The sequence below is a fragment of the Panthera pardus genome, unplaced genomic scaffold (genome assembly GCF_024362965.1).
Source record: "Panthera pardus isolate Hobbes unplaced genomic scaffold, ASM2436296v1 HiC_scaffold_8, whole genome shotgun sequence".
In the NCBI taxonomy this organism is placed as follows: domain Eukaryota; kingdom Metazoa; phylum Chordata; class Mammalia; order Carnivora; family Felidae; genus Panthera; species Panthera pardus.
In genome coordinates, this window is record NW_026527013.1 from 58575392 (window position 1) to 58600732 (window position 25341).

The 25341-nt window shown below is 52.8% G+C and overlaps 1 protein-coding gene across 1 annotated transcript; it reads right to left on the reverse strand.

Annotated features, from left to right (window-relative positions):
- Positions 1–1580: 1580 nt before the first annotated feature.
- MCM2 (minichromosome maintenance complex component 2) lies at positions 1581–23659 on the reverse strand. The gene is made up of 16 exons (XM_019430959.2): positions 23534–23659; positions 22401–22630; positions 18031–18206; positions 17648–17908; positions 16669–16888; positions 16193–16400; positions 14526–14660; positions 14017–14208; positions 7760–7853; positions 6307–6557; positions 6060–6186; positions 5360–5472; positions 4205–4453; positions 3277–3459; positions 2877–3032; positions 1581–2422 (listed from the first exon to the last, which is right to left on the reverse strand). Exons 1-16 carry the CDS (start codon positions 23537–23539, stop codon positions 2312–2314), a joined length of 2712 nt encoding a protein of 903 aa, XP_019286504.1. The 5' UTR covers positions 23540–23659; the 3' UTR covers positions 1581–2311.
- Positions 23660–25341: the final 1682 nt, after the last annotated feature.

Sequence of the window (25341 nt, forward strand, 5' to 3'; positions counted from 1 at the left end):
TATCTTGGCTTCTGAAGCTCCAAGTAATAAAGGTGAAAAGAATGCCTTTACTTTTTCCTAACAAGCCCTTTCAACTATACCATAGTTGAAGGAGGGGATTTTTGGAAAGCTTCTAAGGATGGGGCCTGGTTGTCATGGGAACCATGGGATTAGCGGGTTGGAAGGAGCAGTCCCAGCCCCTGACCTCTGGGGAGGGGAGAGGGGCTGGAGGTTGAGCTAATCACTAATGGCCGATGGTTTAACCATTATGCCAATGTAATAAAGCCTCCATAAAAACCCCTGACTGACGGAGTTCGAACACCTGGGTTGGTGAACAAGAACACATTCGTGTGCCCGGAGTGTGGGGCACCCCAGACTCCACAGGGACAGAGGCTCCTGTGCTCAGGACTCTTTGGGACCTCACCCTACGTATTCTCTCTCCATCTGTTCATTTGCGTCCTTCAGTATGTCCTTTGTAAGAAGCTGGCCATTAAGTACATACACTGCTGCCCTGGGTTCCATGAGCTATTGCAACAAATTATCAAACCTGAGGAGGGGGGCATGGGAGCCTGCGATATGTAGCCAAGCTGGACAGAAGTGTAGGAGACCTGGGGACCCACGACTTGCAACCAGTGTCTGAAGTGGGTACAGGCCTGTGGGACTGAGACCTTACCTCCTGAGGTCTGCACGCTGAGTCCAGGTGGCGTCAGAGCGGCCTTAAATCGCAGGGCACCAGTGTAGGACCGCCGTGAATTGACTAGCGTGAAGAACCCTCACATCTGGTGTCAGAAGTGTTCTCTGTGTAAAGAAAAAGCTTTCCTTTCAGCCTGCAAGCCCAAGGGCCTGGCTCCTGCTCCCACTCTCCCCGCTCCCAAGCTTCGGCCACACCCGCTGCTTTTTCTTTGGGGCTGGCACGTTCCCTTTTCCTCCTAAAGATCTCACCTCATAAGGGGCACTTCCTCATCCCTCTCCTCCCCCATTCAGTTCTGCAGAACTTGACTGGTTCCTCAGGAATGACTGGAGTATTGCCACACCCCTCAGACCCTTCCAGGATTTGTGGAAGGAACTGAATGAGGTAGGGAACCAAATATACTAGGTTCATCAAACGTCTGCAGGGCTTTCGTACGAAGGACTATCTTGGCGGTTTCCAGAAAGGAAAATTTGGACAAGAGAGACACGATGGAAGGGAGACACTTCTGCTAAATCTCAGGTAAGAAACAGTAAGAATCATTGGTGTCCACGCATCTGGACGGCAGCTGATCAGAGCTGGGCATTTCCAGGTAGAGGTCACGTGGCAACGCTGTCAAGATGAACAGTGCTGCTCCGTTAGGAGGCAGGGCCAAGTTACCTCCAGCCCCACCAGGTATACAACTCTGTTCTACGATTCTCATGGATTCCACAGAAGTCACAGAGGCAGCAGTACCCAAGTGAATTCCCTAGGGAGAAGCCACACCATTTTGCTTCTTGCACATCCATAAAGACGACAGCTCTTACAGCCAGATCTGCCTCCCACCGAACACCAAAAATGGAAGGTGGGAAAGGCCTTCAAGGGAAGTGCAGGAAAGCCTGCGTTATATTAAGACAGAATTCAGACTGGCAGCTACCAGTATTTAGATTTTATTTCATTTTATTAAAAGTTAAAACTACAGAACAAAAACTGTATGTACAAGATGACGGGGAAATGCCTAAGAGGAGAAAACAGATTAACACGACAAGGATGACGGTCAGCCCCGGCTAGACCAGAGCAATCCCTGTGGCCGTTACAGAGGCCAAAGGTGCTGGCCCCAGGTTGCGCGCCCTCCTGCCCACACATCCTCTCTACTCACAGAAGCCCAGAGAAACCTGCAGGACTGGTTTCAGAAAAACACTAGGAATACCTTCAACGTGCTCTTTGGCACAAGTGGCAGAAGCACCCAGGATAGGAACTCACACCAAGAGGCAACAACAGTCCTCGTGACACCCTCATACTCTCAGTCACATAAAACAGACCACAGTACTCTGGAAACGAACGACTATGATCCACGGAACAAAGTGGAGACAAACCTCCGGGAGCCAGTGGGCCATCGAGCAGCTCAGAGAGGAACACTGGCGAAGCGTGCCCACCTACAACGGCGCGAGAAGCAGAAAGTAGAGCCCATGAAACAAACACCCCCGTCCCCAGCCCAGCCTGAGCCCAGGAGACTGGGGGTGATGCTGGACAGTTCAGCCACGAGTGCTGGCACTCCCCCGAGTCCCTCGGCGGTCAGCTCTGTGCCCCCCAGGCAGCGTGAGGGCAGCACCGGTCTGCTTGCCTGGCTGGCGTCTCAACAGCCTCCTGCACTGGCCCCGGGCCTCAGAACTGCTGAAGGATCATCTTCCGTTTCAGGTCATGGCTGAACCTGTTCATCCTAAAGAGCTCGCTGTCATAAAAAGCAGACAGGTTGTGGATATTGATCTGACGAGCCTAAAAAGAGAAAACGTCAGAGTGAGCCGTGGGCATGAACTTCTGCTCATCTGCAGCACAGCCTTCGGTCCTGGCGCAGTTTCTCAGGCCCGTTCCTGGCCGGGGGGAGGGTGGCAGTCAAGCAGAGCAGAGGCGACTGGGCCAGGGTCTGGAGCCAGACACAGGGCTTGGAGTCTCAGCTCTGCCGATGGCCTGTGAGCGGGGACCAGCTCCTCAGTCACTTAGTCGCACTGTGCCCATCTCGTCTGTAAGAGGCGATGGCGGCCTCATCACCTTGTTTCGCCACGGTCAAGAGCGAAAGCGCGTGGTGCTCAGCATGCCATGGACACTCAATAAATGGCTCCCATCCAAGGCCTGCCCACCTTAATGAGGAAACAAGGACTTCTTGCCCCCAAAGGTGATGGACAGCCCCCCCAGGAAGCAGCCCTGCCCTTCCTCCCCTCTGTGCCCATACCTTGTCCACCAAGTCCTTCTCGGGAACTTCGATCGTGTCCTGCTGGGCCCCAAAGCGGTTGCGCTGGTATGTCACCTGCTCTGCCACCAACTGCTTCAGTATGAACAGCAGGAGCTCGTTGTTGTCTCGCCGGAACGAGAGGTAGCGTGCGAAAGTCTGCAGAGAACAGCCGAAGTCCAGTGATGCCCTTCCCTACCAGGGCCCTCGAGACCACTATAGGATGACCGGCCTCCACTTCTAACACACTCCTGTCATGACCTGCCAGAGCAGCCGGGAAGGACAGCAAAGTTCTGGTCTGGGCCAGAGCCTTGGGATGCCCACCATGGCCGCCTGTGATGAGCAGCACCCCCTCCCCCGGCAGGCCACGTTCCCACAGGCCCTCGCCGCAGCTCCCACCCACCTTCCTCATGCTGCGCATGACGCTGAACTTCTGTGTGTCGATGAAGCTCTCCAGCATCACGCGGATGGCCATGCTGACGTCATCCTCTATCACATAGTCGCGCAGGTGGATGCGCGCGTGGGCCTCTGCCATGCGGATCATGGACTCGATGTGCCGCACCGTGATGGGGATGCTGCCTGTCGCCTGCAGCGGGGAGACAGGCGAGGAAAATGGAGAAGTGGCACGGCTGGTGGCTCCTGTGGCAGAAGTCGATGGAGCCACTGGGTGAACTCACACCTCCCACCCTTCTCGAAGCGTGCTGGGGGCCCCCATGGATGCCGGATGCTTGTGGCCCGCCCCTATCCCACCCGCACCTTCTCTCCTACAAGCTCACTCGTGTGCCCCCTCCCACCCCAAGTGCGCGATGTTTCTGGCCAGCTGTACTGGCTTCTGCCAGGTGGGAAGTACTCCTCATTCCCGTGTACGTGAGATAATATAGCTGTCTCTATAAAAACTAAGTTGAATGCTCACCAAAGACCTGACAAAAAGGCAAAAAAGAAAGAAACACAGCAGCTGTTGCCTTGACGAGGTAGGTGAGACCCACCAGTCTACACGAATTCTGCATTCCAGTGGCACACAGGCCGCCTCTAAATTCCACTCTGCTACAAAAGAACTAACACTCGCTCAGATTGTGCGTTCATTTGGGGGAGATTCACACAAAGTCAGCCCGGAACTGGCCAACACTCCAGAGACCCGGGGCCCCATACCATGCAGACGGACGCATTCACACTCCATCTGCAATAGGATGGCTACAGTATCTACGTAGCAGTTCTTAGAGGAAAGTCACACTGGCACTTCTGAGATGAACCGCACAGCTGAGGAAGCTTCTGCTGTGCTTCCCTCTCTGCAGCCCACCCCCCTGCCCCCCGCCCCGACCCTGGGCGCTCACCATGGACTCTTTCCTCAGATCACTGTACATCTGGGCCACCTTGTCCTGGTCCATCTGGTTGAGCTTCGGGTGGACCCTCTCCTTGGCATAGATGATGTACTTCTTCAGGACCTCCTGCGGCAGGGGCTCCACACCGTACGTGTTGGGCATGGCGGGCTCCTGGGTGCCACTGCTGCCCAGCTCCTCCTCCTTGTTGTTGGGGTGGTGTCTGATATGGCTGCCAACCACAAAACGGGCCAGCATCTCATCCTAAGACGAGACAGGAGAGGCCAAGCCACAGGATGAGTCTTGTGACCTGGCCCGGGGTAGGTCAGCTCACCAGAAGTGAAAGCCGCAGGTGGCTCGGGAATGACACTCTCCCAACGGTGCCATCCTACATCTGCTGTGGCCACGCGGCGGTGGGTGCCGGGGGTGACCAGTGCACATGACAGAATTCCGCACGGAGCTTGCCTCCTAGTGAGGGGAGAGGGAACAGACACAGCTTCTGAGATACCCAGAGAGTAACATGCCTGAGATTGAGGCCCGAGGAGATCCCTCCAGCTGAGGCCGCCAGAGCGCCACAGCCATGCAGCAATCTAGGAAGAACACTCCAGAAAGAGAGCCGAGCATGCTGACAACACAAAGCCTGGCGTCCGCAGGGGAGGGAGAGAGGGCAGTGTGGCTGGGGTGGACGAAGCAAAGGGCACGAGGAGGAGACAGGTCCACAGGAATCCTTGTAGGGCCAGCGGATTCTCTGCTAGTTACACTAGAAGCTGACAGCAAGTTAAGAAAAGGCATGATCCATCCACCTTATGCTTCCAGAAGATGGGCCAGCTTCCACCTTCCATCTTGGGAGCAGAAGCCAAGAGACCCACCAACAGACATGGCAGCTTCGGGTCAGAGCAAGAGAAGCTGGCACCCGGATTGCAGCAGGGATGCAGGAGAAGCACGTGGGTACAGTTGGTGGGGCCAGCAGGGCCTAGTGACAGAGTGGGGACCATGTCGGCTGGGCGGTGGGCACAGGCCAGTGAAGGAAAGAAACCGAGGCTGACTCCCTGACAAACACCACGGTCTGAATGGTGTCCCTTTCCTTGCAACTAGTACAACCCGGGCTCTGATCCTCACTCAAGGTCCCTGCAGCTTGCTGCACGGGGCCCGAGAGATGGGGCTGTGTACCTGGACTGGGTCCACTGTGTCCCTCACCACACACAGGATGTCGAAGCGGGAAATGATGGGCTCCGTGAGGTCCACGTTTTCTGAGAAGGTGAGCGAGGGGTCATAGCGGCCTCCTATAACACAAAGGCACCTCTCCATCAGGGCTCATGCTCATCTCCTGAGCAGAGAGTTCTTGCCAGCCCCAAGTCGCTTCAGAGACAAAACAGAAAGACGACCTTGGAAGAGGATGAACACTCAGTGCCTGCAACTGTCAGGCATGCTTGACAAGACGTTGAGGTCTTTCCCTGAGCCCTTCCCTGACATAGCCTTTTCATCGAATGTGTAACCATCTCCCAGCAGGAAAAAACCTAGAATAAGTGGGCGGGGTGCCCGGGCTTCACCTCCGTGCTGGCTGGGACCAACAATCAACTCGACTCCAGTGGAGACAATGCACTAAATTCTTGTCTTCTAAGGAAAATGTCCAAAACTGGTTCTGAGAACACAGCCCAACAAAAGACCCCACGTCCTGCTTCCACGCCGCCCCCTTCCCCCAGCAAGAACCAAAGAGAGGAAGGTTTACTGATGCTCAGTTCCTTCCTTCCTCGGACCCTGGGACTGGCCGAGGGAGGCTGCAGGCTCCTGCTTCCCGAGGCAGGACCTCTCCGGGTCTTGCCTCCCTGGGGCAGAGCCCCAACCCCCATGGCTGTCGTGCCTGGCATACCTATGGGGTTGGCCGCAGCAATGATCGTGCAGCGAGCCTGCAGGGAGGTGACGATGCCGGCCTTGGAGATGGAGATGCTCTGCTGCTCCATGGCCTCGTGGATGCTGGTTCTGTCCTGGTCATTCATCTGCAAATGTCCAACTGCATGATGCTTTGCCCCGACTGCTATCCCATGAACACTTGTTCCCCCACTCGGGGCTAAGCCAACACCTCCCCAGTACCATCACCATGTGGCCCAGGGGCCCACCTTGTCAAATTCATCGATGAGACACACTCCTCGGTCAGCCAGAACCAGGGCTCCAGCCTCTAAGGTCCACTCCCTGCTGACAGGGTGTCGCTGGACATACGCTGTGAGGCCCACGGCTGAAGCCCCCTGGCCAGTGGTAAAGATGGCACGGCTAGACACTTTCTCGACGTATTTGAGGAACTGAGACTTGGCTGTGCCGGGATCTCCACACAAGAGCACGTTGATGTCACCTCGCACCTTGTGCTTACCCCCTGGAGGCAGGGACAGAGGTGGGGATGTAAAAGAGGAGAGGGGTGCGAGGTGTAGCTGGGTTATCGCGAATTTCTCAGCCTGCTTATGCGAAGCACATTCTCTTAGAAAGGGACGTGATACCCTAGGGCTAGCAATCCCACTTCTGAGCACTGGACCCAGAGAAATGGGTGCACAGGGACGCCTGTATAACGCTCTCAGTCAATGTTAAGCGACTGGAGGCAATGCAAATGTTCTCCACCCGGGACGGCTACGTACGCTAGGCTACGGAGGCCACAACGCAGTCACGGGAGAATAAGCCAGCTCAGTGGGCACCAACACAAACCTGCTACTGGGCAGAAAAGGTAAGGCAAGTATTTTACACAATCACTAACACACGCTACAGGAAATTACTACGTTTGTAAACAGAGACATATACACACATGCCACGAAATTCTTCTGGTTTTTGTAGACGTATGCATGTAAGTCTATGTGAACGGCCGTGCAAAGGTTAGGGCACACACCACACTAATCAGAGGAAAGACCACAAACGGGACCGGCTTAGAAACTGGGCGCTTGGGTGGCTGTCGGTTAAGTGCCTGGCTCTTGGTTTCGTGGGTCTGAGCCCTGAGTTGGGCTGGGCTGCGCTGTGCACGTAGAGTGCGGAGCCTGCATGGGATTCTCTCTCTCTCTCAAGATAAGTAAACTTAAAGAAAGAAAGAAAGAAAGAAACATGGTCAGCAGTGACTTTAACCTTTCTGTGACTTCTAACAATTTAAGAATATCAAAACATATTCACGTATTATTTTTTAAATGTTTATTTTTGAGAGAGAATGTGCACATGTGTGCACAGGGGAAGGGCAGAGAGAGAGGAAGACACAGAATCCGAAGCAGACTCTGTGCAAACAGCACACAGCCTAATGCAGGGCTCAAACTCATGAACCGCAAGATCATGACCTGAGCCAGTCGGATGCTTAACTGACTGAGCCACCCAGGTGCCCCCGTGTTATTTTTATAGTTAAAACCACCCAAAGAGCCATGGCCATGGACTACGCTCCGCCCACAACGACCAAGCCATACATGGTCTGGCTGTCTGTTAATATGTGCTTTCTCCCCAGGCGCCCGGCCTTTAAATGCAGAGTCCTGCCTTGTCTAATACCCACAATGCTGGCTCCTACGGACACCCGTGCAGAGGAAAGGTGGGTGGCACCCAAGAGCCACTCACCTGGGTTTTTAGGCTCCCCTCCAAACAGAGCCAGCGCCAGGCCTCTCTTGATGTCTTCGTGCCCATAGATGGAAGGAGCAATACTGGCGAAGATCTGCAAGGAAGGAAAAGAGCCAATGAGAACGGCACCTGTGCTCTGCGTCTGGGCCAAGCTGACACACACAGCAGGTCCCCCCCACGCTCCAGTCTCAGGGAACGGGGACACCTCCAGCCCCCAAATGCCCACACCACGGCGCCCGGGTGGCTCAGTCAGTTAAGAGTCCGACTCCTGATTTGGGCTCAGGTCATGATCCCAGGGTTGTAGGATCGAGCCCCACGTCGTGCTCTGTGCTGAGCATGGAGCCTGCTTAAGATTCTCTCTGCCCCTCCCTCTGCCCCTCTGCCCAATGTGTGCACATGCTATCTAAAAAACAAAAAATAAATAAAACATCCTAAGATTTGAAACAACATCAAATAAAGATAATACCAGAGACATCAGAGAAATGTCTCGCCAGCAGGAAGGAATTTCCACCTCCACCTGCGTGCCTTTACTGTTCTCGACCTGCCTTCTGAACTGAGGAGCTCTGCACAAGCACTGCACATCCTTCCCTCCTTACAGGTCACACCAAGGCAGCCGGCAGTGCAGCCGGCCCCAGGGGGGAAGGAGGCACTGGAGCAGGAAAATCAGTGCTGAAAATCCTGAGGGAGACCCACCGGGCTGGATCCTGCCTGCTCCACAGGCCAGAATTGCTCCCTCTGGACTGCCCAGAAGGTGGAGTGAAGGTGGGAGAAATCCAATTCTCAGAGCTGGAGCTAGGGGTCAGCGGTTTATCCCAGGCACGGCTGCTTTCCCCTGCTGCCAGAGGACAGTGTGACCAGCAGGTCCTTCCGGAAAGAGGATCTGCCAGCACCACTGGCACTGTGCCAGAAATGCCTCCTGCTGTGATTTTATGTAGTAAGTTAGGAGCGGAAGTCGGTTCCACATGTATGCTTTTGCTGGTTCTTTCCTTGGCCCTAACATTTTCCGCAAGACCTAGCCCAAGGAGAGGACATAGAGCGTTAACTGGTGAACGGTAGTCCAGGCCTGGTGTGTGTGAGAAGCTGCCATCTCTAAATACCATTTCCCACTGAGAGAAAATTATACATCCCACAGGGCTATTTGGAGAAATGGCAGTGTCTTGCAAGAGAAAGAAGAAAGCCATCACAGACACTGGGGTCACGACGACACCACTCAGGAGCCAATACAACAGGCTTCATACTGGCCACTAGAGGGACACGCTGGGCATCACCTGGAGCCTCAATAACACAGATATTAGTTAATTTGTAATGACATTCAGTGGTCACCCCGGGAGGGGACCATTGCTTATTCTGAAAACTGGTAAACAAAGGGAAAGAATCAAGCACCCTCCTACTTTTCCTGCTGGACCTTAACCCAGGGACAGTCCAAAAATTAACAGAGAGAAGCTTCTCTACATAGAAGGATTCTAGAAAATGAATGAAGAAGGATTTGGAATTAGAAGACCATCATTTTGCAACCCCTGATGAATGCATGGGTTTAGCCAAGGATCATCAGTGGCTAATGTCACAGAGAGAGGCAAGGCACGTGTCCCCGGTGGGAACACAGGCCCCTGATGCAGTCTTACCGCGCCACCCCCCGCCCCCACACCAAAAGAAAAAAAACCCATCAACCTGGAGACTGGGTAAGCCTGCGCAGCTCAGTAACAATTCACAGAAAGCGGGTGGCCCAGGAACATGTTCAACAAGGGCACAATCGGCAACACCAGACTGTGGAAAATTTAGCAGGCAGATGACCCAAATTTTTCCACAAACAAATTGCAAGAGGGCACCTGGGTGGCTTAGTTGGTTAAGCGTCTGACTTTGGCTCAGGTCATGGTCTCGTGGTTCTTGAGTTTGAGTCCCACATCAGGCTCTCTGCTCTCATCACAGAGCCTGCTTCGTATCCCCTGTTCCTCTCTATCTCTGTCCCTCCCCAACTCATTCTCTCCCTCTCTCAAATAAATAAGTAAAACCTTAAAAAAACTTGCAAGAAAAGAGGAGATGGAGAGGGGACCTAAAAAGATTGAGACTTAAGAGATTAATCCGTCGCAATGTGGGGGCCTTCCCTGGGGATCAAGTCCAGGAAACTTGTAAAAAAAAAAAAAAAAGAAGTAGGATAATCAGGGAAATGTGGAGACCAACCAAATACTTGGTATTACAGAACTGCGAATTAGTTTTTTAAAGTGTGGCTGCAGAGTTGGGGTTAGGTTCAGCAGAGAGGGCCTGTCAGAGATCCTTGGTTGCAGATGCTGCATCGGAAAGTGGCCTCACAGTAATGAGTGGACCCGAGGGGACACAAGGCTGGCACGACTGCAGCAACCAGTGGAGCCGGGGGAAGGATATGTGGGGCTCACTGTGCTGCTCCACGCCTACATCCAGAAGTTTGTGCGGTAAAGTTTTAATAGTCAGGTCAGGACTTGTGCTTGGGCGTGCACAGAACTCACCGTAAGCCAGCATGCACACAGGCGTCCCCCCCAGACGCAGTAACTGACGGAGAGGGAGCAGAGAGCTGTCCCTGGAGCGCGGGCTCAGACCACACTGCCCAATGGGGATCCTGCCTCTGCCATTAGCAGCTGTGCGGCGTGGAGGCTTATTTAATCCGTGCCTCAGTTTACTCACCAATAAGACAGGTACATGTGACACCTCCACTATAGGACTGTTGTTGCTACCTGGAAACTACCTAGAGAGCGTCAAGTAGGTGCTTCATGCTCAGTGTGCATGATTCTGCCACGACACCCTCACTTGTGCCGGGAGTGTCAGGAGACACGATCTGCCATGGATGTCTCCTCCTCCTGTGCGTCCTGTGGCTGTGCCAAGGCCACTTGTCCCTGACCTCTCTTTACCCAGACCGCTTCTCAGGGCTGTTCCCGTATGAAGTGCCCCTGCGTGGATGAGGTAATGTCTCCCTCCAGCACCAAGAGCAGCAGGCCCCCTTCCTGCCTGCTATGCACCAGTTTCCCAGGCTCAGCTCCCCTCCTGCAAAGCACCCACTGCATCCAGATGGGCCTCCTGTAGATTAGAGGGCAAGGAAGCAACCATGCTAAAGCCCACACTGTCCTGTCGCTGACCTAGCTGGTCTGAGCGAGTAACAGGCAACCTTAATGGCTGGTAAGAAGGGTGAGACTAAACCCAGACCTGCCGAGGAAGGACACGCTTCCCGTGAAGTATTCCATTTAAACCTCATGATCCTGGGGCCTCCACGTCACAAAGGAGGAAACAAACCGAGGCTCTGGGCAGACAACTGTCTGTTCCTAAATGAGACAGGCAGGACCTGACCCCAGATTCCTCTGACTCTGAAGCTCATGCTATTAACTCTCAATACGCACTGTTCCCGCTCCCCACGCAGAATACCCCGCCAGAAAGAGGAGACAAGCCCCCAACTGCACCGCGACTGTGAACACGAGACGGTGCTTATCTTCCTATGGTTTTTTATGCCTTTGGGACACCCATCCACGTTTTGAACAAGTAGTCTAACTTCTGTACGGACGTGCAGTAACAGCTCCCTGCTGAGCACACAACAGTGGAGCATTTGTGTGTGCACATCTATGTAATCGTTGTAACAACTCTGCCTGCGGATCCTACTACCCAGATGCAAGCAGCCCATCTGATCACACCAAGGGTTGGGCTGAAATCCAAACTAAAGAGACTGGCTGCACACCGATGCTCCCATTAGTTCTTTGCAATCTAAGTGTTAGGCGTGAACTACATCCCTTGATATGTCGGTAGAAATATCTATCACGGACGAGGGCCCACAAAATCAAATGCCCTGGGTTTTTGCACACTCGAGTTATTCAGGCTGCAGAGAACAGAGAAGCTGGTGGCTGGGGCAGACAGCAGGGAGCACGCCCCGTCTGCAAGGCAGCTGCCGCTTGGCTCCTGTCTGTCACTGCTGGAGAGCAACACAGACCTAGCACTGATGGATGCTTGGATGGCTTCTGGATCTTTAGGTGAAAACTCTTGGACTCCTAAGGATGATAACTCATTCAAAAATAAATGCAAACTAAAAAGAAAAGGAAACACAGAACCACATACCAACTGAACAAAACCTGCTGGCAGGCAGCATGTGGCCCACAGGCTACCAATTTGCAAACCTCTGGCTTCGATAGTTCAAAGGAGCCCCACCATTTTTGGATCCTGCCTGTCATCCATTCTTTCAGTTTGTTCCCGAAAACTTGAGTGTAGTTTCTGTCTTTGAACAAGTTATTGGTGAAAACATCCACCCTGACACTGGACTAAAGATGGGGCCAGTACAGATCAACCCTCCCTGGTATCATCTGGTCTTCCTTTACCCATGGGGGCTCAGAAAGGGGTCCCACAGAGATGTCATCCTCTCTAGAAGAATCCCTTTCAGGGGCGCCTGGGTGGCTCAGTCAGTTAAGCATCCAACTTCGGCTCAGGTCATGATCTTATGCATCGGGCTCTGTGCTGACAGCTCAGAGGCTGGAGCCTGCTTCAGATTCTGTGTCTCCCTCTCCCTCTGCCCCTCCCCTGCTCATGCTCGGTCTCTCAATAATAAATAAACGTTAAAAAAAAAAAATTAAAAGAAAAAAAAAAGAATCCCCTCCAGATCCTTCTAAAGGACCTCTCTTTAGGAGTGCCTGGGTAGCTCAGTCAGTTGAGCCTCCGACTCTTGATTTCAGTTCAGGTCATGACCCCAGGTCATGGGACCAAGCCCCAAGCCCCACGCTGGTCTCTGCACTGGGTGTGGAGCCTGCCTCAGTGTCTGTGTGTCTCTCTCTCACCCTCCAACCGCGCTCTAAAAAAAAAATAAATAAATAAAGGGCCTCTCTTTAGAAGTCACCCTCTCCAACGCTGAGAGAGTCACCGTGTAAGCGTGCAGGTGTAACTGAAACTGAGCAGTCAGTACACTGATAGCCCACGCGTGTGCACCTGAAGAAGTTAGCTACACAGACAAGGAGGCAGACGAAACAGCAGCTACCAAGGCCCAGAAGTGCGGCACAGCTTTCTATGCTAGGACAACTACGAGCAATTCTGGAAGTCTGGGGCACAGGGCACGCGTGGGGACCGCCTTCAACTACATCCTGTCTCCCACGCTCTCATCTGCTGCCGTCCTCGTCTCCTTGACAAAGCGGGAGAGCGGCAAGAACTGAAGCAGAGAGAAAGAGGGGTGCTGGCAAAGTGTCCTAGAAGCACGGGGCTCCCGTGGCAGGTCAGGCGCACGTGAACACGGCTGATGTGTGCCAGGCCACCCAGCAGGGAGGGCTGGGTCTCTGTTCCTGGAGAAACTGGCTGAGATACTCACGAAGAGTCTGAAAACATGTCCACTGCATTAGCACTCATTTTCCTCTGGGAAGCGTGGGAACCAAAGAATCATGGGTTGTAACCATCTTCCCATGGTACCGATTTTGTGAGAAGATCCTGTTCCATTGTTTTCTTTCTTGTTATTGGGGATCCTGATTAACTATGAGCCCCATGAGGGCCAGGACTGTGCCGGATTTCCCACCAAGATCCTAGACTGTGGCCATAAAAGGCATCCAAGGACTGAGTGTGCTGACAGAATGAGGTTCTTGTCGTCCAAGGCTGGGAAAGCACCCGTCTCCTGGTGGTACCCCAAATCCTAGTGGCCCAGGTGGAGGTGACAGAGGTGTGTCACATGTGGCCCTACCCTCAAGGGAAGGATCCCATTTGTTAAACAAGCCAAATGGAAGCTGCACTGAACCAAGGGTCTGGCTCTGCAGAAGAGCAGAGGCAAAAAGAAGGCTATGCTGTTCTGCGTTAAACGCTGAACAGGAAGAGAGAACGAAAAAAAGATGGAGGACAGCCATGAGCTTGAGGAGAACACTTCCCGACCTGGGAGCCAAGCGATACCTGAACGGGTGAAACATACATCCCAGCTCCCCAACCTTCAGTGACAACATCCACAATTAAAACAAAGAAACCCCGAAACCACGCTGGGGTTGAGTCCTTCCTAGAGAAACCACTGTGGGGAGGAGTCTGGTAGCAGGGCGCACTCCCCACCCCCCCATGCGGCACCTGTTTCAGCTTTGAGCCCAAGCTCCACTCCATCCACTGACTCCTCACCACAGCCCCATCCCACGCGAATAGCGGTACAGTCCCCCCCCATCAAGGCAAGTTTTCCGAACTGACGCCAGGAAGGGAGCCCAGACTCCAGGACCCGGGGAATTAAGACCGTGGTTCTGGGGCAGTGGGCCCCCAGCCTCCTCTGGGAGCATGGCAATCCCGCCCGGCCTTCGACCTGCCTTCTCCCCGATCTGCTGGTCCTTGGAGAGGCTGGTGATCATCTTCACATCTTCGTCTGTCAGTTCCCCCACGGCAACCTTGTTGTCCTTCTTGGCCACGTGGTTGGCTAAGATGACAGTGGCAAACACGGGGAAGCCGTTGGCCGTGTTGAGGGAGCCATCGTAGTTGTTGTGGTAGATGCCAGTCAGCTCCTGGGAGAAGGGAGCCAAGCCAGAGGGCCAGCCCTGGGTCAGACCCAGGGGCGCGTCCTCCTTCCCAAGTCATCCCCAAGTCCTCCACACCAGGCACCGAGACAAGTAACCCAGACGGCCAAAGCAAAACTAACTCCTACGTTCCAACCCGCCAGCCTTTACAAGGACCGAGGGGTCTTCCTCTCAGCAATGGAAGAACCAGCCTCAGCCGATGCCCCCACTGCCGGCAACCCTCTCCAACCCTCTCCACACCACAGATGTTCACGCTGATTTCCCTAGCAACTGGGCTCCCTCCGCGCCTGCTCCGGGCCACTTACTATCTCATCTCCTGGCTTGCAGCTGTCCACCAGATCGGCGAGGAGGATCGCGTCCTTGGAGCGGGGCAGCCGGCCGGCCGCCACTTTGCCGGGACTCTCCTGAATTCGAATGCGCTGGTAGTTCTGATACACGGTCTGTGTGGGGCAAACACAAGGTCACAGGAGCCTGTCTCTGCATGGCCAACCTTGCACCCCTCCAAACACTGACTTATTATGCCACCCGACCTTGGCCACAGCCCCATGAGGAGGGAAAACAGACATGGTTCTTCTTTCTACCAACTCACTAGAAAACGGAGAGTGAAAGACAGCAGGGAATGAGCCTGCTGTGACCAACATATGAGTGGACGGTCCCCACCCCTGCCACCACCCCTGTGGATGCCTCCCTACTGCTAGACAGTCAAGCTCCTGCTAAATGCTATGTAACCCAGCCCTTGTGCACATGGATGCTGGAACCAGGCTGCCCCGGTTCAAATCTTAGCTCCATGGCTTAGGCTGTGTGATCTTTGGCAAGTGATGTCCCCTCTCTATGCGTTTTCTGCAGAATGGGGATGCTAACGCTCTGAGTGCAACCTCATGGTTAAATCGTGCCATATGTCAAAAACACATCAATGCCAACCAAGACGGTGAGCTCCACTAAGCGTTGGCTCTACTGCCAAACGTCACAGGCTAACGTCGTGCTGTGCAATGTAACATCCATTATTTCACTGTCTAGCAAAGAGGCCACAAAATACAGCCATCGGAAGCACACAGTCTGGATCAAAATCCGGAGTTCAAATCCTTTGGACCTCTTCCTAGCTGGGTGACCTAGGGGTCAGTAATACCACCTGCCTCAAAGGGTGTGAAATTACACATCACCCACCCCTCGGTACCTTGCAAGTACTCCAGAAGCTTCAACTATAATTACTACTTGTTTAGAAGCAGAGCCTGAAACTCTGCTCCTGTGTACAAGACTTCTCAAGAAGCTTCTGTGAAGGTGGACTCTTAAGGAGGATAAGCTAAGGGGCGTCTGGGTGGCTCAGTCGGTTGAGCGTCTGACTTCGGCTCAGGTCGTGATCTCACTGCTGTCAGTACAGAGCCCACTTTGGATCCTCTGCCCCCCTCCCCCGGCCCCTTCCCTGCTCACACTCTCGCTCTCAAAAATAAATAAACGTTAAAAAAAAAAAAAAAAGACGAGCTAAGCAGGCAATCTGGGCGTCCCCTAAAAGTACTGTGATGACCCCCACTCTACAGATGAAGTCATTCAAGTACAAAGGCAAACAGCCCAGACTTTCAGCAGGACCTCCTGAATACGGCACAGCAGTGTCTGAGGCAGTCACCATCTAGAGGCCCCCAGTGGGAGGCTGTCAGAGAGGTAGGTACCAGGGTCGTCAAGAGGAAGCCCCATGTGGGTGAGGGACGGGAAAGCAGGTGCCTTGCTAAGGGTGCAGCCAGGTAAGAGTGAGCCCAATTTTCCAGAGCTTCTCATTTTTTTAAAGAAAGCCATCAACTCTGATGTTTTAAATAAAATCATCTGCTTAAAATATTGGCTTAAATTCTCAAAAAACACCTGGGCCAAACTAAACAGACTAGCCAGATAGATCTGGTTCACCTCAGGGTGCGGCCATACGCACTTCCATCCTGCACAGACAGGAAGAGCAGCCAACAGTGGGCACAGGATGGTCTCTCACCTCTTCCATGTTGACTTCAAAGGGGCCAGCTGACTGGCACTCGGGGCAGGAGCCCGGCTTCACCTCCTGGTTCTGAGACTGACAGAAGGGCCCCAGCACAAAGTTACACTTGTTGCAGTTGTACTTGACCATGCTGAGCTGGGGCAGGACACCGGTGCAGCTGGTCACCACCCCGCTGGTGCGGATCAGCTGGTTGAGGTGCAGCTGCCTGCAGACACGAGAGCAAGAATATCAGAGTCCTGGAGGCCAGATGCGTGACCCGTGCCCTGCAGAGGTCAGAGCGGTAAGTAGGTGGATCCAGAAAACCCAGGGTCATCCCATCGCGCCCCAGTGCCAGAGCACAGGGGGTGAGGACTCTCTCCTCAGCTGTAGCCAGCCTGCCCACACCTCCGTGGCCCTGCTGGAGCTCCCCTGAATGAAGCCACAGCAGGGTGCTAAGGACCCGGACCCTGAGGCTTGCCCTGTCCTCGGCTCACCTGAGCGAGCGCAGCTCCTCTACCAGAGGCAGGTGGGAGATGCGCACATGGATGTGGCTGGCGATGCGGTCGTACTTGGGGTACATGGCCAGCACAACCTCCAGGGCAGCCTCATCAAAGATCTGCAGCAGCTCTGCAGGTGCCTCAGGCAGGAAGTAGGCCAGGACGTGCTCCCGGGCCGCCAGGTCCTCGTAGTTCACCACCAGGCTCTCGCGGTTCTCTGGAGGCAGGAAAAAGAGACTGAGCACAGAGCTCAGCCGCGGACACAGCAGGCACTTTCCATCTCACTGCGCGGGGAAGAAGGCCTGCCCACCCAAATCCTTGGCTTGGGGCTGGCAACCCCAGCCCTGACTTCTAAGCCTGCCCTGCTTTAGCTACGTGACTCAGGCAAGTGACACATCCTGAGCCTCGGCTTCCCAAACTGTAAAATGCAGATGTCACACAGCGTAGCGCAAAATTACATCAAGTGAAATGCACAGGGTGATGTTTACAGGAGTGTTGCAAACTCAAAATGCCTAAGAGAGCCACGAAGGAAACCTGTGAGTAAACTGTGTCAAATACAAAACAAAAGGGGGCGGAGTGGACAGCAGGGAACCAAGATCTGTGTGCCTCCTTTTAAATGTAATTCCGGCCACAGGGAAACATGCTACTTTCTGACTGAACTAGTAATCCAGACTTTTACATGAAACCGGCCGCCTATTAAGCACTCAAAAAACATTTCTGTGGTCCAGCTGGTGTCCCTGGACAGCCAGTGAGCATCCTAGTGCAGACACGCATTTTGTATTCGCCTAAAAGACAGACATCTCCAGCTTCAGGTGGTAGCTCCTGTCTAGCTACAGGCAAGTTACCCAGTATTCCCCACACTTCCCACCCCTATTAAATGTGCCGTTAAAGGCCCATGCAAATGGCCTGCTGCAGGAGAACTCTGAAAAGCGGACTGAGTGAGCGGAGGGGACGCGGGGATGCTCGGAAACCACACCTTTGCACATGTCACTGATGCGCTCCTTGAAGACGTTGTGGCCATGGCTGTCCACATGGGTGCGCAGGAAGTTCTTAAAGCGGTGGTGGATCTCCAGGCGTGGGCCTGCCATGCTCACCCATTCACGCACAGAGTGGCCCTTGAGGTCCTCCAGGTTCTCAATGCTCTCAATCATGTCCTCGTCCTCCTCGCCCTCCTCCGTGGCCCGCTCCACCTGGCGGCGCTTCCGGGAGGGGCGCTCCTCGTCTTCCTCGTCGCTGTCTGGAGGCCAAAGGGATACCCTCAAGTGAGGCCTTCCCCAGAACTGCTTTTCCCAGCTCCCCTAGGCTCTAGAAGCTAGGACCAGCCTTGCACCCTTGGAGGTTGCAGACCTTCGAACCTACCATACAGGAGCCCACGGCGCATGCGACCCAGGCCCCGGCCAGCCTCTCGGTCACGCTGCCTCATGGCCCGCTCCGCTGCCTCCCTCTGACTGGCCGTCAGCTCCTCTACATCCTCATCATCCAGGGCCAGTCCCTCAGCCTCGTAGGCATCCAGCTCCGGGATGGCACGATAGTCCCTGAGAGAGCCCCGGAATGGACCCTGTTAGTTATCAAGACCAAAACAACCCCCCCCCACACCTCCAGAAGTGGGCTTGCTCCAGAAGGCTCAGGAGCCCCAGGCTGGGCAGGCCAGAAGAAATCTTGGTCTGTGTATACAACGGAGTATATTTCAGTCTTCAAAAGGAAAAACAGTCTGACACGCTAAACATGGGTGAATCTTTTTTATGTTTTTTTATGTTTATTTATGAGAGAGAGACAGAGACAGAGCACAAGTGGGGAGGGGACAGAGAGAGGGACACACAGAATCTGAAGTGGGCTCCAGGCTCCGAGCTGTCAGCACAGTCTCCCACAGACTGCGAGTCATGACCTGAGCTGAAGTCAGACACTTAACAAACTGAGCCACCCAGGCGCCCCTAAACATGGGTGAATCTTGAGGACAAATATGCTCAGGGAAATAAGCCAATCCCCAAAGGGCAAATTCTGCAGGATTCAGTTTGGAAGGAGGAAAAAGTTCTGGAGATGGGTGGCAGAGATGGTGACACAACAGTGTGAGTATACTTGATGCCACTGGATTGAACACTTAAAGAGGGTGAATTTTGTGTTACGTGTATTTAACCACAATAAAAAAAGGGGACAGATCTCCAGACAGCTTTGAGCATCCCGAAAGAAACAGGAACTGGAGGAACCCCAAAACCTTCAGGCAGCCAACCCCAGCCCCCCAACAAGGCAGAAATTTTCCCCACACCTTCCTCCTCCCAGACAATGCCGCCCCAAGCCCCTGGAAGTTCTGGGAGGGTCATCTATTGACATCTGCCAAACCAGCTTCTCTAAAACGTCCACACGCTGGCTCAACCGTCTCAGCTACCCTTAAGATCTTCAAGGGCTCATTTTCCAGTCACCTACCAGATATTTGAAGGGGGAATGTTGCCTGAACAAAGAACCCATGAGAATGAAGCACGGCTTTCCTCCCTACAATTCTGGGAGGTAGACACCATCATTCCATTTGAAAGATGAGGAAATTGGATTACGGGGGTAATGGGGCTTTTGCCAAAAGTCGCTCAGCAGAGTTGGGCGTCAAATACATCCAACCACAAACTGCAGGCTCATTCTCAGATACCATACTACACTCCCCCCCCCCCCGACAATCTTCTGGAATTCTCCCTTTTTTCAAAGTGGTGATTGGAGGAACTGCACCCCCCTTTTTTTTCTTTGCAGTAAACTCAGAATAAGTAATTCCACACTGCTGATGCCAGAAACAGATCCCAGAGCCAGGTACATTTCTGGGCTGATCCATTTCCAAATGCTTAAATGTTTTCAGTTAAATGGTGTATGTCTAGTTCTTTGAGAATTTTAAGTCACATGAGATATCCTCTGTCCTCCGTGAAATTCTAATTGGTCCATATTAAAACTAAAGAACTGAACATAATCAAAATTAAAAGCTTTTGTGCCTCAAAAGACACCATTAAGAAATGGTTAAGAAAAAAAAGCCAGATTGAGAAGACAATATTTGCAAACTGTGTATCTGATAAAGGACCTGTATCCAGAATAAATTTTAAAAACTTACAACTCTGGCACAAAAAACAGACACTCAGATCAATGGAAACAAATAGAGAACCCAGAAATGGACCCACAAACGTATGGCCACCTAATCTTTGACAAAGCAGGAAGGAATACCCAATGGAATAAAGATAGTCTCTTCAGCAAGTGGTGCTGGGAAAACTGGACAGCGACATGCAGAAGAATGAACCTGGACCACTTTCTTACACCACACACAAAACTAAACTCAAAATGGATGAAAGACCTAAATGTGAGACAGGAAGCCATCAAAATCCTAGAGAATACAAGCAAAAACCTCTTTGATCTTGGCCGCAGCAACTTCTTACTCAACATGTCTCTGGAGGCAAGGGAAACAAAAGCAAAAACGAACTACTGGGACCTCATCAAAATAAAAACCTTCTGCACAGAGAAGAAAACAATCAGCAAAACTAAAAGGCAACCGACAGAATGGGAGAAGATATTTGCAAACGATGTATCAGATAAAGGGTTAGTATCCAAAAATCTGTAAAGAACTTATCAAACTCAACACCCAAAAAACAAATAATCCAATGAAGAAATGGGCAAAAGACAGGAACAGACACTTCTCCCAAGACATCCAGATGGCCAACAGACACATGAAAAAATGCTCAACATGACTCATGATCAGGGAAATACAAATCAAAACCACAAAGAGATAACATCTCACACCTGTCAGAAAGGCTAACATTAACAACTCAGGCAACAACAGATGTTGGCAAGGATGTGGAGAAAGGGGAACACTCTCGCACTGTCGGTGGGAATGCAAACTGGTGTAGCCATTCTGGAGAAGAGTATGGAGGTTTCTTAAAAAGTTAAAAATAGAACTACCCCATATCCAGCAATTGTACTACTAAGCATTTACCCAGAAGATACAAAAATACAGAATTGAAGGGGTACATGCACCCTGATGTTTATAGCAGCACTATGAACAATAACCAAACTATGCAAAGAGCCCAAATGTCCATTGACTGATGAACAGATAAAAATGTGGGGTGTGTGTGTATATATACATACACACACACACACACACACACACTGGAATGTCACTCAGCCATCAAAAAGAATGAAATCTTGGGGTGCCTGGGTGGCTCAGTCGGTTAAGCGTCCAACTTCGGCTCAGGTCATGATCTCACGGTTCATGGGTTCAAGCCCCGCATCGAGCTCTGTGCTGACAGCTTAGAGCCTGGAGCCTGTTTCAGATTCTGTGTCTCCCTCTCTCTCTGTCCCTCCCCCATTTGCGCTCTGTCTCCCTCTGTCTCAAAAATAAACATTAAAAAAAAAAAATTAAAAAAAAAAAGAATGAAATCTTGCCATTTGCTACAACATGGATGGAGCTAAAGTAAATTATGCTAAGCAAAATTAGTCAGAGAAAGGTAAGTACCATATGATTTCATTCATATGTGGAATTTAAGAAACAGAACAGATGAACACGTGGCAAGGGGATTTTAAAAAAGGAGAGGGAAACAAACCATAAGAGACTCTTAATGATCAAGAACAAACTGAGGGTTGACGGAGGGACATGGGTGAGAGAAGGGCTAGATGGGTGATGGGTATTAAGGAGGGAGGGCACTTGTTGGGATGAATACTAGGTATTGTATATAAGTAACGAATCACTGAATTCTACTCCTGAAACCGATAATTGCGCTGTATGTTAACTAGGATTAAAAAAAAAAAAAAGATTAACCACAGAGTTCCCGTATGAGCTAGCAATTCCGTCCCTAGATATATGCCAAAGAGAATGGAAAACATATGTTCACATAAAAAATTCAGAGCATCTGTCCAAAGACTCCCAATTCCTTCCACAGTGTGACACGCATGGCACAACAGTCTCATCATCTAGGGTAATGATGCTTAAAGCAAAGATCTGAAAGGTCCAGAGAGCCCTCGCAAGTCCCTCGGGTGGCTCACAAAGGGTACTCTCCATGGATTATAGGATGGCCTGTACAGTGCTCTCAAACACACCACATTTGGAACCCCTGAGTCAGAGTAAAAGAAGGTCCCAAAGGGGGCACCTGGGTGGCTCAGTCGGTTGAGCGTCCGACTTCGGCTCAGGTCATGATCTCGCAGTTGGTGAGTTCGAGCCCCACGTCAGGCTCTGTGCTGACAGCTCGGAGCCTGGAGCCTGACTGGGATTCTGTGTCTCCCCTTCTCTCTGCCCCTCCCATGCTCATCCTCTGTCTCTGTTTCTCAATAATAAGTAAACGTTAAAAAAAAATATCTAAATAAAAAAAGAAATCTTGATTCATCAGGCACCCCCGCACAGTTTCAGTTGCAGAAAAGAAGTGGCAAAAAACAAGTTGCAGAAAAACACTCAGCTGCCTCCTCTTCCTGTTGTTCCAAGTCACCCTTGGCATCCTTGACGTGGTCCATCACATTAGAGACCCCATGCATCCCCTGGAATGCACATCTTATGGAGCTGAGGCTCGCCCAGGCCTTAGGACCCAGACGAAGATTCAGCAAGTTACAGGGACCTATGCTGTGGCTCCATGAACCTGTCTCCCCCTAGACCCTGCCATCAAGGTGCACTCACAGACAAGGATACTCTGATTCATCTGCTACCCCTGGTAGCACTGGACACAACCCATGAGCTCTCCGCAAAAACCGTCTGCTGAGTGCCTGGCCTTGAATGAAAATACCTCTCCATGCCATCTCCGATAAGCTCCTCTCCATCTTCTTCCTCTTCATCCAGGGGTCCTTCTGTACCTAGAAGTCCCTCAGACTCATCCTCAAAAGGGGGAAGATCACGACCAGGGCTGGAGGTCAGGGCATCGGTGCGACGGGAGCTTCGCCCAGGGCTGGAAGTGAGAGGATCGTTTCGCAGCCGCCGGGCTGGGCTGGATGCCACAGTGTAGGACTCAGATGATTCCTGCAATGGAGGACCGAGAACTCGTAAGGGCTGACTTAGCTTCCCATAAGGCAGCCCTCTCTCTCTACCTGTGACCCTGTGCCCCCGACACTCCAAACCCTGTCAGGCTCAAAACTTTGCCCTTAGATGTTCCCTCTGCCTGGAATGCTCTCCAGTGAGCTGAGCCAATGGCTTCTGAGCACACAGGAAGCAGCTCAAGTATCACTTACTCAAACACTGCAGCCACTCACTCCCATTTCCCTTCTCCAGGACCAGTCACTAAGCACATCTCATTTGCTTATGTACCTGTTTCTCTACTCCCTCTGCCTTCCTCTCCTGTAAGCCCGCTTTCCCACCCATGAAAGCACCCACAACATGCAAGACACTCCGATAGGAAACACAATACAAGAGTGACTGAAACCTCAGAGATCTGGAACGTACAGACTGGTGGAGAGAAGACAATAAATAAGACAAATGGACAAAAAATACCACAATACGTGCACGAAGATGGCGGGACCTTGTCTGTCTTGTGTACACCCAGCGCCAGGCATAGAGAGGGTGCCCCACAAGCATGTGCGCGGTGGGTGAATGATAGTGGCCGGGTGGGCCACTTAGCTCGAGTTAAGGAATTCCGAGCTCCCAGCTTGGCGCGGGGCCCGCTGGCTTTGCACAAGGGACGAGTACCAGGGAGAAATCAGCTCCCGACCCGAGCCCAGGGACCCAACCTCATCCGGAGGCCCCTTCCCGGCGGGACCGAGCGCAGCGAAAAGAGCCTGAGAACCAGAAGCGCGCAGCCCCTCGCCCCAGTTCCCGGAGCGCGCCCGCACCGCCCGCACCCCTGGCCCCAGGCAGACGTGCCGGGTCGCGGGGACCACCCGCCGCCCCCCAGGCCCGCTCCCCTCCGCACGGCAAACGCGCGCTCACCGCCATGGTAGCGCCTCGCTCCCCGCCGCCACTCCGGCAACAACCAGTTTTCGCGCGAAAAGCGGCTCACGTGACCCGCCCGAGCCCGCGAAGCGTCCGAAAGAACACAGCGTCGTGACGTAAGCCTTATCTGCGTGCGCGGGGGGCGGGCCAAAGGAGGAGGCCCCGCCCTCGCCTCCGAGGCCCCTCCCCTGCCCGGCCTTCCCTCAGCCTTTCTCAGCGCTTTGACCAGCAGAGGTGTGGGAGCTGGAGCTGCGGGTGGGGGCAATGAAGACCAGCGCCACCTGCTGCCTGCGCGACCTTCGCCACCCTGTGGACATTTTACAGATGGGGCAACCGAGGCTCAGAGAGCCCTGTTTCCCGAGGTCTTATGAACAGAAAGTCTGTTTCAGCTACTCCAAAAGCCCTCAGGCCGAATTCTTCAAGCACCAAAACAGCTCCAGGATTGTAGGAGGCCACATTTGGTGTTCTAGTAAGTTATTTTGACTGAGGGAAGCAAAGATACCGAGATGTTCCAGATACAAAGAACGACAACTGTAAATATATAAGAGAGCACGGCGCAGCGGGGATCTCTAGGCATTTCTGTAGTTTCGGTTAAACAGCTTGCGATGCCCAGGAAAGGATAATCCCTCAGGCTGCTCCTGGGTGGTGGTGGATTGAACCAAACTGGAGACCGTTGCTGCTGTCCTCTCTCCAGTTACAGGCAGCTAGCTCAAGCTAGGGCAGGTCCCTTGGTGAGCGCGGCAGTGAGGAAGCATCTCTGGATGGATCGCAGCGTAGGTGCAGGAGGGATGATGAAGACTGGGAATATGCCAGAGATACTTAGAAGAGAGAATCTATTGGCATTGGGTATTGAGGACAGGCAAAAGGGAGGCATCCCGGATGACACCAGGATTCTGGCTTAGGAGACTAGGTGGATGATGGCACCACCTCTGAGATGGGGAGCTCAGAGGGAAGACAAATTTGGGGGCAAAGAGGTTGTTTGTTTCTGGCTGTGTTGAACATGGGCCCTGAGTGGAGATTTCCAGGAGGTCATCCAATGCTCGGGTCTGGACCTGGAGAGGGAGTTTGGGCCTCAGCTGTAGATTGTCTTGAGAGTGGTTGGACAATCCAGAGAGTGAGCGCAGTGAGAAGACCCAGGCCTGGGACCTGGGAAACACTGACAGTTAGGAGGCACCAACAAAGGACTCTGGGCAGGAGATGGGATGCTGGGAGCTGCTGGGGAAAAGCCAGAGAAGAGATGGTGGATGGGACTGTATTAGTTATCTATCGCCTTATAGCAAATTATCCTGGAATCCAGCAGCCTGAAGCAATGACTGTGTCTAGGGGTCTTGGATCTGGCTGTGGCTTAGCAGGGTGTCTCTGCCTCAAGATCTCTCACAGTGCTGCTGTCAAGGTGCTGGCGGGGGCCTCAGTCTCATCGGAGAGGCTCAGCTTGGGAAGGATCCACCTCCAAGCTGCCTCATGTTGCAGGCATCAGTTCCTCCCAGACTGTTGGATGAGGACTCGATTTCACACTGGCTGTTGGAGGGGGTCCTCTTACTTCCCTGCCATGTGGGCCTCCCCACAGGACATCTCACAACATGGCAGCTGGCTTTGCTCACAGCAAGTGAACTAGAGGGTATGACAGGCCATATGAGACATCTGATAAGGAGCCAGCTCATTTCCGATCAAGCTTAGCCTTTTTCCTTTGTCAGCTGGTCACGAGGGACCTCTTGGATAGGTCATAGGTGTGAATGAGGGAGAGGCGCTGGTGTGACGGGGGTGGATGATATGGAGGTACAACATATCGCTTATAATCTGCTGGG

Excerpts from the sequence above, each read along its gene's own strand:
- MCM2 (XM_019430959.2), bottom strand. Across the intron at positions 14,209-14,525 it reads GCAAGCCAGGAGATGAGATA|GAGCTGACTGGCATCTACCA; the intron begins GTAAGTGGCCCG and ends CCCTTCTCCCAG. Across the intron at positions 3,033-3,276 it reads TCATGCGCAGCATGAGGAAG|ACTTTCGCACGCTACCTCTC; the intron begins GTGGGTGGGAGC and ends TGTTCTCTGCAG.